At 40.6% G+C, this 13,434-nt stretch overlaps 1 protein-coding gene across 2 annotated transcripts in view; it reads right to left on the bottom strand.

Moving 5' to 3' along the window:
• LOC122797053 (polyamine-modulated factor 1-binding protein 1-like) overlaps positions 1–13,434 on the bottom strand; it is a 2,450,839-nt gene that overhangs the window by 1,618,347 nt on the left and 819,058 nt on the right. For both annotated transcript variants that reach the window (XM_044065829.1, XM_044065830.1), the window contains exon 16: positions 2,679–2,909. In XM_044065829.1, coding sequence (XP_043921764.1) covers positions 2,679–2,909 — 231 coding nt within the window. The remainder of the gene's footprint in view (positions 1–2,678; positions 2,910–13,434) is intronic.

Raw genomic sequence — 13,434 nt, 5'->3', positions numbered from 1 at the left:
AATGTACTTTAATCCATTTTGAGTAACTAGTTAATACAAACATAGTGCACCTAGTGGTTGCACGTTTTACTATTTTATTTTATATTCTATGTAAGAATGTACTGTCCGTGTATACATACATCGGACTATTTTTATTTTTATCTTTATTGGAGGGTCTAGCTGGTGAGGGGATTGTATGTTTTGTTTTATGATTTTTTGTCAGTTGTTCAATGAAGTTACAGAGATATCAGTTTTCATCGCTTTTTTGATGGTATAGCATGTCAGCTGCTGGTAGTCATGTGATATGAGTTCCTACCTATTTAAACTTGTAATTAACTTATTTGTTTGAATCTGATGAAGTTGCTGTTTATACGACAATGAAAAGCGCTTTATTCTTTCAATAAACAGGTTAGCTGGAATCGTGGTCAGCCTCAACTGTTGGATATTTTGTGTTTTTGGCTGGAGAATGCTTGGCTTCCATAACTGCATCTCTCGCAAGTCTGAGTGCTGGGAGGTACGAGGAGAGGGTTGTCGGTGTACATGAGGCAGTTGCTACATTGCTTCAGGATGCCCAAGTTCACCAGGTTAATAGGAGAAAGCACAAGGAACTGACCTTTAGACATGCTGGAGGGGTGGGCATTAATAATAAATACTGGAACTGTTTCCTTGTAGAACATTTTGTGCTGGTAGCACTTTTGTGTGCTACAATAATTGCTACAAGAAGTCTGGTAAAGTGCTAGACTAATAAGCTAGTAAAAGTACAGGAGATAGAGAACTAGTAGATCTAAGGTAAAAATTGAAGAACAGACGTTGGCACCGCTCAGATGCTTACAAACAGTCCTGGATACAGCAAGTCTGTATCTGAACTCGACTAGTTACAGGAAAGGTGGGAAACAAGCACAAACATGGGCTTTTAAACCAGAAAGTTGAAATAGATGGAAACACTGTCCAAACAGCCAATAAACTACAATTTCTGGGCAAGAAACCACTCCGCTTGTGGTAGATAAGCTACCTAGTGCTTACTGCTCCCACTGACAAGCTAGAAGGCCTTCCTCCAACAGAAAAAGGTTTGGGGGGCTCAGAAGCTTACAAACAGTCTTAGATACAGCAAATTTGTATCTGGACTAGACTAGTTACAGGAGAAGTGGGAAACAAGCTCAAACACAGGCTTTTACACCAGAAAAGTTGAAAGAGATTGAAAAACTGTCAAAACTTCAAATAACTACAATTTCTGGGCCAGAAACCACTCCTCTTTTGGTAGATAGGCTACTTTGTGCTTACCACTTCCACTGATAAGCTAGAAGGCTTCCCTCCAACACAGAAAGGCTTGGGGGTCTCAGGAGCTTACAAACAATCCTGGATACAGCAAATCTGTATCTAGACTAGACTAGTTACAGGAAAGGCAGGAAACAAGATTAGAATTTTTTTACAGAAAGGCAGCTAAAACAGCACTAAAACAATTCAAGTGCAGTGCAAACTAGCACACTTGTGTGTGTTGCAATATAAAAGCAAATACAGTTTAAATAAATGCAATTTATTCAAACTGTATTCTGAACTGAATTCAGTTACTGTTTTATTCTACTCTGAAGTGTCAAAAAGTGCCAAAAAATATACTTGTCAGCTGAGAAGCACACTCAGTCAGAATACAAGGAGATTCTAGCAATTTGGTTTTAGTAAAGTGGAAAGGGAGAATAACAGGAACAGAAGATAATTCAAGGTTAAGAACCTAAGTGGGTTGGCCTTCTCAAATGTTCTCTCTGTATTAGGTAGCATGAGCTAATGACACTAGACTGGAAGGAGTGTCCCAGATCAAATTTACAGTATGGGCGGGTAACTGTAAAGCCACCAAGTATAAGAACAAGACACCAATAAGGAGGGTGGGTGGGAAACTTTTACAGCTACTAGCTGTAGCCACTAAACCACTAAATTAATGTTTTAAGCTGATAAAGGAGCAAGGAGACTCTAGAGAATACTTTTAACTCCAAATAAATCAGTTATATGATATCGGACTAGAACACAGAAACCTCACAAGAAATGTACAGAAAAGCAAGAATAGAGAACTCAAAAACAGAAAATACAACAGTATGAAAAAGCAGTTTACAGTTAAGTAATTCAGTAAAAATGCAATCAGAGTAATGAAACACTAGCAATGAAAAATACAGTTAAAACAGTATAAAACAGTACGTAAATGCAGTGAAACAGTAAAAAAAAAGCTTTATAACAGTGCAAAGTGAAGTGGATTGACTAATTATAACGTTAAAGAAGTGCAAGTCAATGAAAGAAATGTAAGAAATAACTTATTCTGCTCTTGGAATCTTAAGGAAATTCTGCTTTGCCCCAGTGATGAATCACCAATTCCACAGCCTGGTAAATACAAGTACATCCCCTTGCAGACAAAGGATGGAAGAATCTAGAGGCTCGAATTACTACCCAGTCCTATTAGTCCCTGCTCTTATACCAATCACTTGTGCTAGAGAAGGTCAGGAGACCTGTTACTCTCAACAACAAAGAGACAAGACACTATCAGCAGAAGATGGCTGCCAGAAACACAGGAAATTCAACAAACAAAACCTGCAGGCCTGAACAACAGCAGGTCTCTAACTAGAATATGCTACCTGAGTAGAACACAGAAACTTTACAATAAATGCACAGAAAGAGCACTCGCAAACAGAAAATACTGAATAACTAAATATTAGTACCTGTTTCTGCAAGTCTGCTACTTCATCTTTTAATTTTTGAATAAGCTGATCATTCTTCCTTATGTGTTCTACATTACTTTTAACATCCTCTTGAGCAAGGTGCAGGTCTTCAGTTAACTGAATATTTTTGACCTCTGATGTTTCCATTTGATGGCATTTCTCTTCATACTGCTTTTGTAGTCTCAATATTTCAGCCTTCAGGTTATGTATTGTTTGATTTGCTTCAAGTATCTGTTGCATTAGACAAACAATGTATGAACAGCAAGTATTTAACAATGGTTCATGTAATTAAATATCAGCACTATATTAAATAATCCCTCTTTAACAGTTCATTCACCAAAAATAGGATACAGATATTACAAAGAATCAAAGCTAACAGTGTCTTAACATCTTTATCCTGTAGCAAAGGGGTTGATTCTATCAGGCTGACCTTGAAAGTCATTGGACTCTGAGCAAGTCTGTTAACAAAACAGTGCCCTAGGGTCTCCTGTTGAGAAAAGGCATATATGTGTGTGTGTGTGGGGGGGTGTCACTTGTCTTGGTTTACTACTGGAGACGAACAGGCGGGGTAGCTCGTTTAGATGCTTTATTACATAGAAAGACATCAGGATGGATAGCAGCAGTACAAAATATAAGCAAACTGATTGACAGACTAGACAGACATGCATGCTTACATCTCAACAGCTTAGTACAAAATGGTGATGTGCAAGCCCATGGAAATCTGAAAAAGACATGCAATTCTACAGACACTGAGAAATAAACACAATGTTCATGTCCAAACTGTCATGTATGTGGAACTTGGTCTGGAAATGTGACCTGATCTAGTGGTACAGCAATCAGAACTGGGTTTAGCAATAGGGACACTCATTGAACAATCTGTTTCAGGAGTTTGGGATTATTCTCTAGAAGAGGGATATTTACTGGAACATCTTCTGGAACTGGAACACCGGATAACTCAATCTGAGATTTAAAGACTTTCTCGCAGGTATAATACTGCAATACAGGCTCGGACACCGGGATCAAATGTTTCTGTTCCTGCGTAAAATTCCACTCCTTGTGACTCCACAATGTGTGATTTCAGCTCTGGACCTACACTTTTCAACACCAATCCAATCAAAACCTTTGAACGTCTGCATCCTATCTCCCCTTTCTCGTAATGGAGTGAGCGATTTGCTGGACTTTTCATAACAGGACTTCTGGGATAAGTGCTTCTTCAACAAATGGGCTTTAACTGATCTGTTGTTCTTAACACATGAAACCAATAGATTACTAATAGGTAGTGTGGTTCTGGTTTGTCCCAATAGAAGTGTCTGTGCAGGTGAACCAAGATGTTTATCATGAGGAATATTTAGATTCAAGAAAATATTGCTAATGTCTCATTTTGACTTCTCTAGTAATTGTTTCGTACTTTAAACTGCACATTCTGCCAAACCATTGGACTGTGGGTACTCGGGGCTACTCATAACATGAATAAAGTCCCACTCATCAGCAAATCTTTTGAACTGGTGGCTTGTAAACTGGGTACCATTGTCAGAAATAACTTTGCGTGGACTACCATGGACTGTAAAATGGCACTTCATCTTAGTAATGACAGTACTGGACACTATACTAGGAAGTAGGTCAATCTCTAACCAATTTGAATAAGCGTCTACTAACACCAAGTAATGCTGACCATTCCATTCAAAAATGTCTGTAGCTACTGTTGACCAAGGTAGTTCAGGAATCTGGTTTAGGTGAAGTGGTTCTTTCTGTTAATGTGGCTTAGTACTATTACAAACAAAACAAGATGAAAGTACTATCTCTCTCTCTCTTGTCCCTTGACATAGAAGGCCAAAATACTAATTCATCTTTTGGTAGAATTAGTTCCTGGGTGACCATGATGCAAAATAGTAATATACTCTAGTTCCAAGGGCTTTGGAACAATCACTTTTGGACCTTTCATGATGGATACCATTGACAAACAAAATCTCATCTCTGTAAGATAAATATGGTTGCAGGTGTATTGGTAAATGATTGCTTTGACAGCCATCCTCGACAGATTAAGTGGCTGAGCTTCTGAAGAAAAGAATCTGAGGCTGTATGACTTCTAAGCTGATCATAGGTAGGTACTAGACTATTGGCCGTAGGGCCTATATAAGCCTGGCCAAACAGTACCTTGGCTTTTGCCACCCAAGAAAATAATTTTCCTGTGCACCTGTCAAGCAGAGCCACAGACGTGATCCCTGGGGTGAATTTCCTATCTCTCATCCAATCATCAAGATTTTTCTTGAAGAGTGCTAATGAGGAGCTTTGTTTGATATAGATAGGTAGTTTGTTCCAGAGTATGGGAAGTCTCTGGGACAGGAATCTATCTCTCCAGCATGTTTTGTTTATTCTGGTGACAAGGTTTAGGACCCTAGAGCATGTAGCTCAGAGGAATTGGGATTTCTTTAAGTGGAGCATGTCCAACAGCTCTGGTTTGACATAGCTTTGAATGTTACGGAGAAATCGCCTCTGAGTAGGAGATATGCGACAGAGTAAAGCTGGAATTTTTTGAGATGGTCTGCGTAGGGTATCGGTTTGAGGCTGGTAATCCTCTTTGTGAGGTATTTCTGTGGCCTTTCCAGTTATTGTAGATGTCTTGTGAGATACATACCAAAAGGGGCGTTGTACTCTATAATGGGTCTAATGATTGATGAGTAGAGGGGAACAATGACCTCTTTTTTCCTGGATGAGAAACCTTTTGTGATGAAGTGTGCCATGTAGAAGTATTTCCTGACTACTGTGGGGATGTGATTATCAAAGGAGAGACTACTGTCCACCTGTGTCCCAAGGTCTCCAATCATACTTTCGGTGTTAAGTAGACTACCGCCTATATGGTAGTTCATGGGTACAGTGTTTTTACCAGAAGGGATGACAATGCACTTTTTGTCATTGAACTTGAGACCATGTCTTTGACACCAGGCATCTGTCTCAGTGATGCCCTTTTGTAGGATGTCCACATCTTTAGGAGTTTTGATTATGGCTCCTAGTTTGCAGTCATCTGCAAACTTTGTTGGCCAAAGACCGTTTGTGTTACCCTGTACTTCAGAGAAGTAGATACCAAATAGGAGAGGACCTAGGACTGAACCATGTGTATTCCACTTGTCACTGGTCTGAAGCTGGATTTAGAGTCTGCTACTTTCACAGTGTGGGTTTTGTCAGTGAGCCAGTCGACAACCCATCTTGTGACATAGGGATTTATACCTAGTTTAGTGAGTTTATCTATAATTCCAGAGTGGGGGATGGAGTCAAAAGCCTTGGCGAGATCTAGATAGGCTGTGTGAACCACCTTAGCCTCATCTACGGCTTTGGTCCACATCAAAGAAGTCTATCAGGTATAGGAGACATGAGCTGCCTTTTACAAACCCGAACTGGGTAGGGTCCAGAGTTTGGAAATTACCAATGTCAATGTTTATAAGTTCCATGATGATACGTTCCATAGCCTTGCAGACCAGACTCGTCAGGCTAATGGCGTGGTAGTTCCCAGGGTCCGTGGTGGCTCCCCCTATGTGGAGTGGGATAACCGTTGCTGTGCACCATTCAGTGAGCACAAAGCCTAAGTGTGGCTATGATAGAACATGGTACTTAGGTGGGGTGCCAGTTCGTTCTGTAGTTCATGTAGAACGCAGCCTGAGATGTTGTCAGGTCCCATGGATGCTGTGTTCTTGGCTTTGGAGAGTGTTTTTTTTTCACCTGTGCAGCCGTGATTACAGGAACTTTGCATTCTTCCAGTATAGAGATGGGCCCTTTAGGGGGTAAGAGAGGAGTAAAGTTAGCATTGAACCTATCTGCCAGGACGTTGGCAATATCAGTTGGTTCTGTATATTTAGTGCCATTGTGCTGTAACTCAGAGCAGATCTGAGTGTTGCCATTGAGATTCTTGACATAGCTATATAATGCTTTGTGGTTGTCTTTAGAATCAGTGGCGATTTTGTTTTTGTAACTAGCTTTGGAGGATTTTATGAGGGATCTCAGCTTCTTACTGAGGCTGACCACGGAGTTTCTCCAATCATGGGATTTTCCTCTTTTTTGCAACAGTTTCTTTCTTCTGTTGTAGAGTTTATGGCAGGGGACCACCAGATTGGCTTCCATTTTTTGGAGGATAGCATCTTAGTTCTGTTAGGGATTGCATGATCCATGTACTCGTGTAAGTGCTCATAAAGTGCATTTGTACATGATTCAACAAGTCATACTTCTATTGTCTGTCAGCATGGGTGTTGTGAAGTTTGCCACTTCTGTCTTAAGAAGCGTGAAGTTGGCTTTGGAGAAATTTTTTACGGTGGTTTCCCTAATGGGGAGTGGGGGTGGGATGTGGATGTCTAGGGTGATTTGCTTGTGATCGGCTCTGACCAACGTGGAATTGACCTTTGGTGTGGAACACCGGTTGTCCATGTTTGTAATAACCAGGTCTAGGACATTGCTGCCCCTGGTGGGGGTGCGGATAAGTTGATCCAAGGCATTTGAATTTATGAATTCCAGAAAACGTTGAGCAGAAGAGTTGGTATATGAGTAGTTTTTCCAGTCAATGGTGGGGGTAGTTGAAATCGCCCATTATTAGAGTGTTAGGTTGTACCCTAATATTTTCCAGTGTATCAAGAAATGAGGAGTGGGAATCCTGAGGCATGGTGGGGGATCTGTAGCAAGCTACAATTTGGATTGCGGTCTTGCCCAGAGTTAGCTGCACTTGGATAATCCTGGATGCATTATGCTAAGCAACTAGCCTGGAGGTGTGGATATCCTTAATGAATATGGAAACGCCTCTGCCTTTAGTGCTTCGGTCCAGGTTAGGTGGCCGAAAGGAGTGGTATGAATTATAGACTGGTAATGCAGGGGTGCTCTCTGGAGCCTTGAACCAGGTGTCTGTCACTGCACAGAGGTCGATGTTCTCCATTTTAAGGAGTGCCTAGAGTGAGTGCATTTTGAGATTTAGACTTCTAGCATTAAGTAGCATTACCGTCAGATTTTGCTTGCTTTTACCTGTTGCGGTGGTGAATTTGTCATTTGAATCTTGACTAAAAAAGGCACTATAGGGGTGGCAAGAGCCTTAGCCAGTATCCGGAATCCCAAAGGCGACAGGTGCAGGCCATCTCTGGCAAGGCATCGTGGTTTGCTGATTATGTCATCCCAGGCAGACAGATACTGGATCCTCTTAGAATGACACCAGAAGCTTAGCCAATTGCTGAAGTCAATAATTTTGTCCTTGTGCTGTGGTATCATTCTGGGTGATGGCAGGATGCTACTCAGGGCTAGGGTCATACCTGCATGGGCTACAAGATCGGACAGCTCCTCCATGTCTCTTTTCATGTAGTCCAGCGAGGTACGTCTCAGGACATTCACACCAACATGGACAATGACAGAGTCAGATTTGCACTTGTGCAGTGACCTGAGTGCATGCGTTATGTGGCGGATCCTGGCACATGACAGTAACTTTCTCCTTGTTTAGGCTGGTGAGTGGGACATCAATGTGCCTGACTATAGAGTCACCTATGACTAGAGTGTTGAGTATGTTGTTATGCCTTATAGGCTGTGGTTGAGTGGCACACTGAGTTTGTGGGCCATGTGTCATTTTGATTGTGTTGGGGGGGTGGAGACTGCTTGCGTTTCTGCTTTGGAGGTCCCTGTTGCTTGGGTAGATTTTTTTGAGAGCCTCCGCTAATGTAGGTGTGTGTGTGTTTGGGTGGTGTAGGTTTTGAGGGACTATGTGATGAGTGTGGTGTGGTGCAAGTGTTTACCTTCTCCTCTTGACTGTCTAGTCCAATCTTAGGTGAGGAGAGCTTTGCTTCCAGTTTGGCTATATAAGTGCATCTCTTACAGGTTGTAGTGTTGGGTGGTAGGAGGAGAGAGTTATCTGTGTACATGAGGCAATAGCTGCATTGCCCCAAGATGCCTAGATTCATCAGGTAGACAGGAGAAAACACCAGGAGCTGACCCTTAGACATGCCGGGATAGGTGCTTATTTATTAAGTACTAAAACTGTTTTCCTCTAGACAAGTGAGGAAATCTGAGTGCTGTAGCAATTTGTAGCTTATTTAGTGCTTACAATGAGTTTTGAACAAGTGCTGAGCTCAAAGAAACAGATTTGAGTGCTGAAACTACAAAACTGGCTAGTTCTACGAAACAAAATTAAGCTAGAAGGCTTCCCTCCAACACGGAAGGTCTTGGGGGCTCAGAAGCTTATAAACAGTCCTGGATACAGCAAATCTGTATCTGGACTAGATGACTTACAGGAAAGGCAGGAAACAAGCTTAGAAATGTTTTATTTTTTTTGTAAAGTGGAAAGGGGAAAGGAGGAGCAGAAAATAACTGGGTGGGCCTTCACAAATGTTCTCCCTGGATTAGGTAGAATGAGGTAATGACACTAGACTGGGAGGAGTGTCCCAGATCAAATTTACAGTAGGGGCATGCAACTGCAAAGCCGCCAAGTATAAAAACAGGATACCAATAGGGAGAGAGGGTGGGAAACAAAAATCAGAATAAACAAACTCAACCAGATGCTTAGCAATTGTAGAACATTTCTAGTTAATACCTCACAACACAGTGAAACCAGCTAGAAAAGTATATGCAGACAATAAAAGTGCTATAAGTAACTCAAAAATAAGCAAAAAACAGGATACTTAATGTTATATATCACAGATTAGTTGGCTCAAAGCCCTTCCTCCGATTAGCTCAATGTGAAATGGCAGAAACACTCACAAGTTAACTTCTTAAGTAATAAAGTTGAAACCTGAAAGAACTTTAAAAAAAAGCTTGAAAGAAGCAATGAAGTGCTTACTCCAAGCCATAGTCCAGGTAACCCCAATCAGCCAATGACCATAAACAATTCACTCTCACTGAAATGCTATACTGGCTTTGGCTAAACTATAATGCACTTAAACATGTGCTCAGACACACAGCCTCTACTAACAAATAACTAGGCCCAAAACACAAGCCTAAATATGGACAATGCTACACTACCAACACTACTTGGGTAGAAAAAAAACTGCAGAAATGTTTAAAACAGATAAGGATCAAGGAGACTCTAGAGAATGCTTTTAACTGCAAACAAGACCTGTTGAAGAAAAATTTCTCACTTCCATAACTTTAAAATCAAGTTTCTCATTTTCATGCTGTTCAGTGGTATTTCTGGGCGATATGGATAAATTAACAGGACGATAAAGTTTACCTTTTGTGTAGACAAGACTGAAATTACACTTTTGCAATTTCAATATCATGCATTGCAATCTAGCTGAAGCTGTATGCATAGGCTGTTTCAAAATACTGACTAGAGGTTGGTGATATGTTTCGATCTGGATAGGTCTGTGAAGGCTGCCAGCCCAGCTAGCAAGAATTTTGCAAATAATTCTGTCATTTGTGAATAGTAATATGATTTGTATGCTTGTCCTATAAATGTAAGAAAAATTTATGTTATGTGTTGAGCTTCAAGAATGTAACTACAGTGTATCCTACTGGAAAAGAACAGAGTTAACTTGCAAAACTCTAAGAAAATAAGTTGACAAGCAGAGTTTTACAATTGTGTGTACCACAGCTAGAAATTCTTTCCATTGTCTGGAAACTGAAATAATTACAGGTTTCAAAGGTAAAAGCATGCAACTGTTTTACGACTTTCAGTTCCAGGCAAGCTTCTAACAGATAAGTATTTTTGACACAGGGGTGCTAACGTTTAAGTTTCTGAAAACTAAAGGCAGAGGTGACAAGAATAATGTAATCTGAGATAACAGCAGAAATGTTTGATAGTAATATAATAACTATCTCAGACAGTGAGTCTGTGCATTTTGTATTTGGCTTTGGCCCTAAAAACATCCTCTCATCAGCACTTCTCATCTATATTTGCCTGGCTCTGTAAGTAAGTAATTTAGGGCATAGTATATTTTAGCTATAGATAGGAATACAGCAAATAATTGTTTAGATGTTTTTCTGTATTTATGTGAGACTGTCCTGCAATGTTGTTTTAAAGAATTTCCTGTGATTCTGAACTCTGTTGTCACTGTGTTGAGTTATTGAGTATTGTCTGGTGCTTTTATTATTAAATATATTTAAACATTTTAATTGTGGCTGGTTTGTTATTTAAGCTCTTGGAGTATGCACTTGCATATTAATTTGGTGACACTGTATAGGCCACTACTAAATAGCCTTAGTCTTGGACACACTTACCATTTGGATAACAGTAACATTACAAAGTACAATTGGTCACCCTTTGGGAAGGGCCTTATAGTAGCTGATAAACGGTGGTTGGTGACAGTTGGTACTAACTTATAGTTTGGAGAGAAGGGGGCATAGCTAGTAAACCTGTGCCAACCTTCCCCAGGAGTGTCTGTTTGTATAGAAATCAAATTTCAAAATGTATGTGTGTGTCACCTACTTGGGCAGGGACACAAAGCACTAGTTGGACAGAAAGAGTGCTGGAGGTTTTGGCGTGATTACTCAGCTGAGATCTTAAACCTATAGCTGTGCCAGTGGGGAGTCTTATTGGGGATCTGGAGAGAGAGAGAGAGAGAGAAACCAGCCCCAGGCTGACTGTGATCTTTGTGTGCTCTTAAGGGCAATTGTACTTTACTGTGTGTGTACTTATCATCCCAATGTGCACGTCCCTCACTGGTGTTAGTGGTGAGGATTGAGGCTCCTTGATTACTGGGCCAGGGCAGGGGTGTCACAAAGTCTACTATAAATATAATCATGGACCCTCAAACATGCAAACACAATTGCCAAGAGTTCTTTCTCTATCTGAGCATACTGCATATCAGACTGGGTTAGAGTTCTGGACGCATAGGCTACTGGTCTACCCTCTTGAAGAATGACTGCACCAAGACCAATTTTTGAAGCATCAAAAGGAAGATTTTCTGGTTTGTGAACATCATAGTATCTGAGAGTTGGTGGACTGGCAATTCTCCGTTTCAGGACATCAAATGCTCTCTGGTGTTTTTCTAACTATGACCAGGATACATCTTTACATGTCAGCTCGCTAAGCAGTGCTGAAAGTTGCCTCATGTCTGGAATGAACTTGCCTAGGTAATTAACCATGCCAAGAAAACGTTGTGGGGGGCTTGAACATTATCTGGAGCTGGCATCTCAAGAAATGCTGTTTGCTTGGAAGAATCTGGTCATAAGCCTGAACTTGCTAATAAATGACCAACATAAGAACAAAGCAACTTCTCTTAGCCTGAATTTGCACTTCTGAGGATTCAGCTTAAGAGTCACTTCACATGCTCTTTCAAGAACTTTCTTGAGGTTTCTGTCATATTCGGCTTCACCATTACCTCCTACTAGAATATCATCTACTATAGTAGCACATGGATACCCAGAAAAAATCTGCGCCACTGCACACCGGAAGACTTCACTGGCAGAATTTATCCTAAATGGCATTCTCAAAAATCTGTACCCGGCAAAAGGAGTACTGAAAGTGGTTAGCAATGAAGATTTTCTGTCAAGCAAAATTTGCCAAAATGAATTCTCTGCATCTAAGACAGAAAAACATTTGGCACAAGAGCAGCAACTGACTGTAAGCATTGGATGATGAGGTCTTTTCAGTGCTTTTTTCAAATCTCTTGGATCAATGCGCATTCTAATATCATCTGAGCTTTCCTTATGAGCCCCGATCATGGAAGATACCCATTCAGTTGGTTCTTCAGCTGGACAAATTACACCTTGTTGCACCATTTTTATCTAGCTCAGACTTGACTCTGCTCTGCATAGCTACTGGAACATTCCGGGCTGGTCTGACAACTGGGCTGACTTCAGGGTCTGACTTTATGGAGTACACAACTGGGAGTTTACCTAGTTTGTTTTCGAAAAGATCAGCATAGGTAGAAAAAACAGACTGGGTGAAATTAGAATAGTGGTCTTTCAAGCTTACATGGTGCACTTCCTTATTAAATGAAAGTAGTCTCATTTTCAAACCATCTCTGAGGCCTAATAATGACTGTACGTGGCTTTTGACCACATAAAATTGCTAGTCATAGCTGTTCCCAGCAGAGTAACATGAAAGCACCAGTGAACCTTCGGTTTGAATTTCTTCACCACCATAAGCAACAAGCTTCGCACACTTTTCCAAATCAAGCTTCTCACCAGCACGCACTCTAGCAAATGTTTCTGCTGACATAATACTGCACTTTGAACCTGTGTCAACTTTCATACTCTAGCAAATGTTTCTGCTGACATAATATTGCACTTTGAACCTGTGTCAACTTTGAGCTGTGTAGGTCTTCCATTTATCCGAACAGCACAAAATACTTCATTCTTTGCCCATTAGTCCACTGCACTAACTGTTTCATTAAGCAGAGACACTCCATCAACATAAAAAGTAGGGTCACAGCTATCTAAATGATCAACGTGTCTCTCTGAATGTTCTCTTTTGATAAAAGAATAAGCCTCTTTTGATTTAACAAATCTTTGAAAATTATTCCACTTTTTACATCTGTGGCATTGCTGACCAAAGACTAAGCACTTTTCTCTTTCAGACACATGATTACCATAAAAATTATGACAGCTCACTATGAGTTTAGGTGAGGGAACATGCTTTGTGTTTGTTGAGACTGTGCGCACTCTGGAATTTGCTAGAAATCTACAGGGTTTACCAGTGAGTGTTGCAGGGTTTACAGTTATAGTCATGTGCTGTTGCCCATTTCTTTTAACCATGTGCTGCATACTACCAACATAAGCTTTAGAAGATAATGAGAGCATACATTTCTCATTTGCAAGCACATTGCTTTTCCGTGAGCTCATACATCTGACAAATCTC

The sequence above is a fragment of the Protopterus annectens genome, chromosome 3.part0, assembly GCF_019279795.1.
Source record: "Protopterus annectens isolate FY-2018-M chromosome 3.part0, PAN1.0, whole genome shotgun sequence".
Lineage (NCBI taxonomy): Eukaryota > Metazoa > Chordata > Ceratodontiformes > Protopteridae > Protopterus > Protopterus annectens.
Note: the sequence above shows the minus strand (reverse complement) of the source record. Positions and strands in the feature narration are given on the sequence as shown.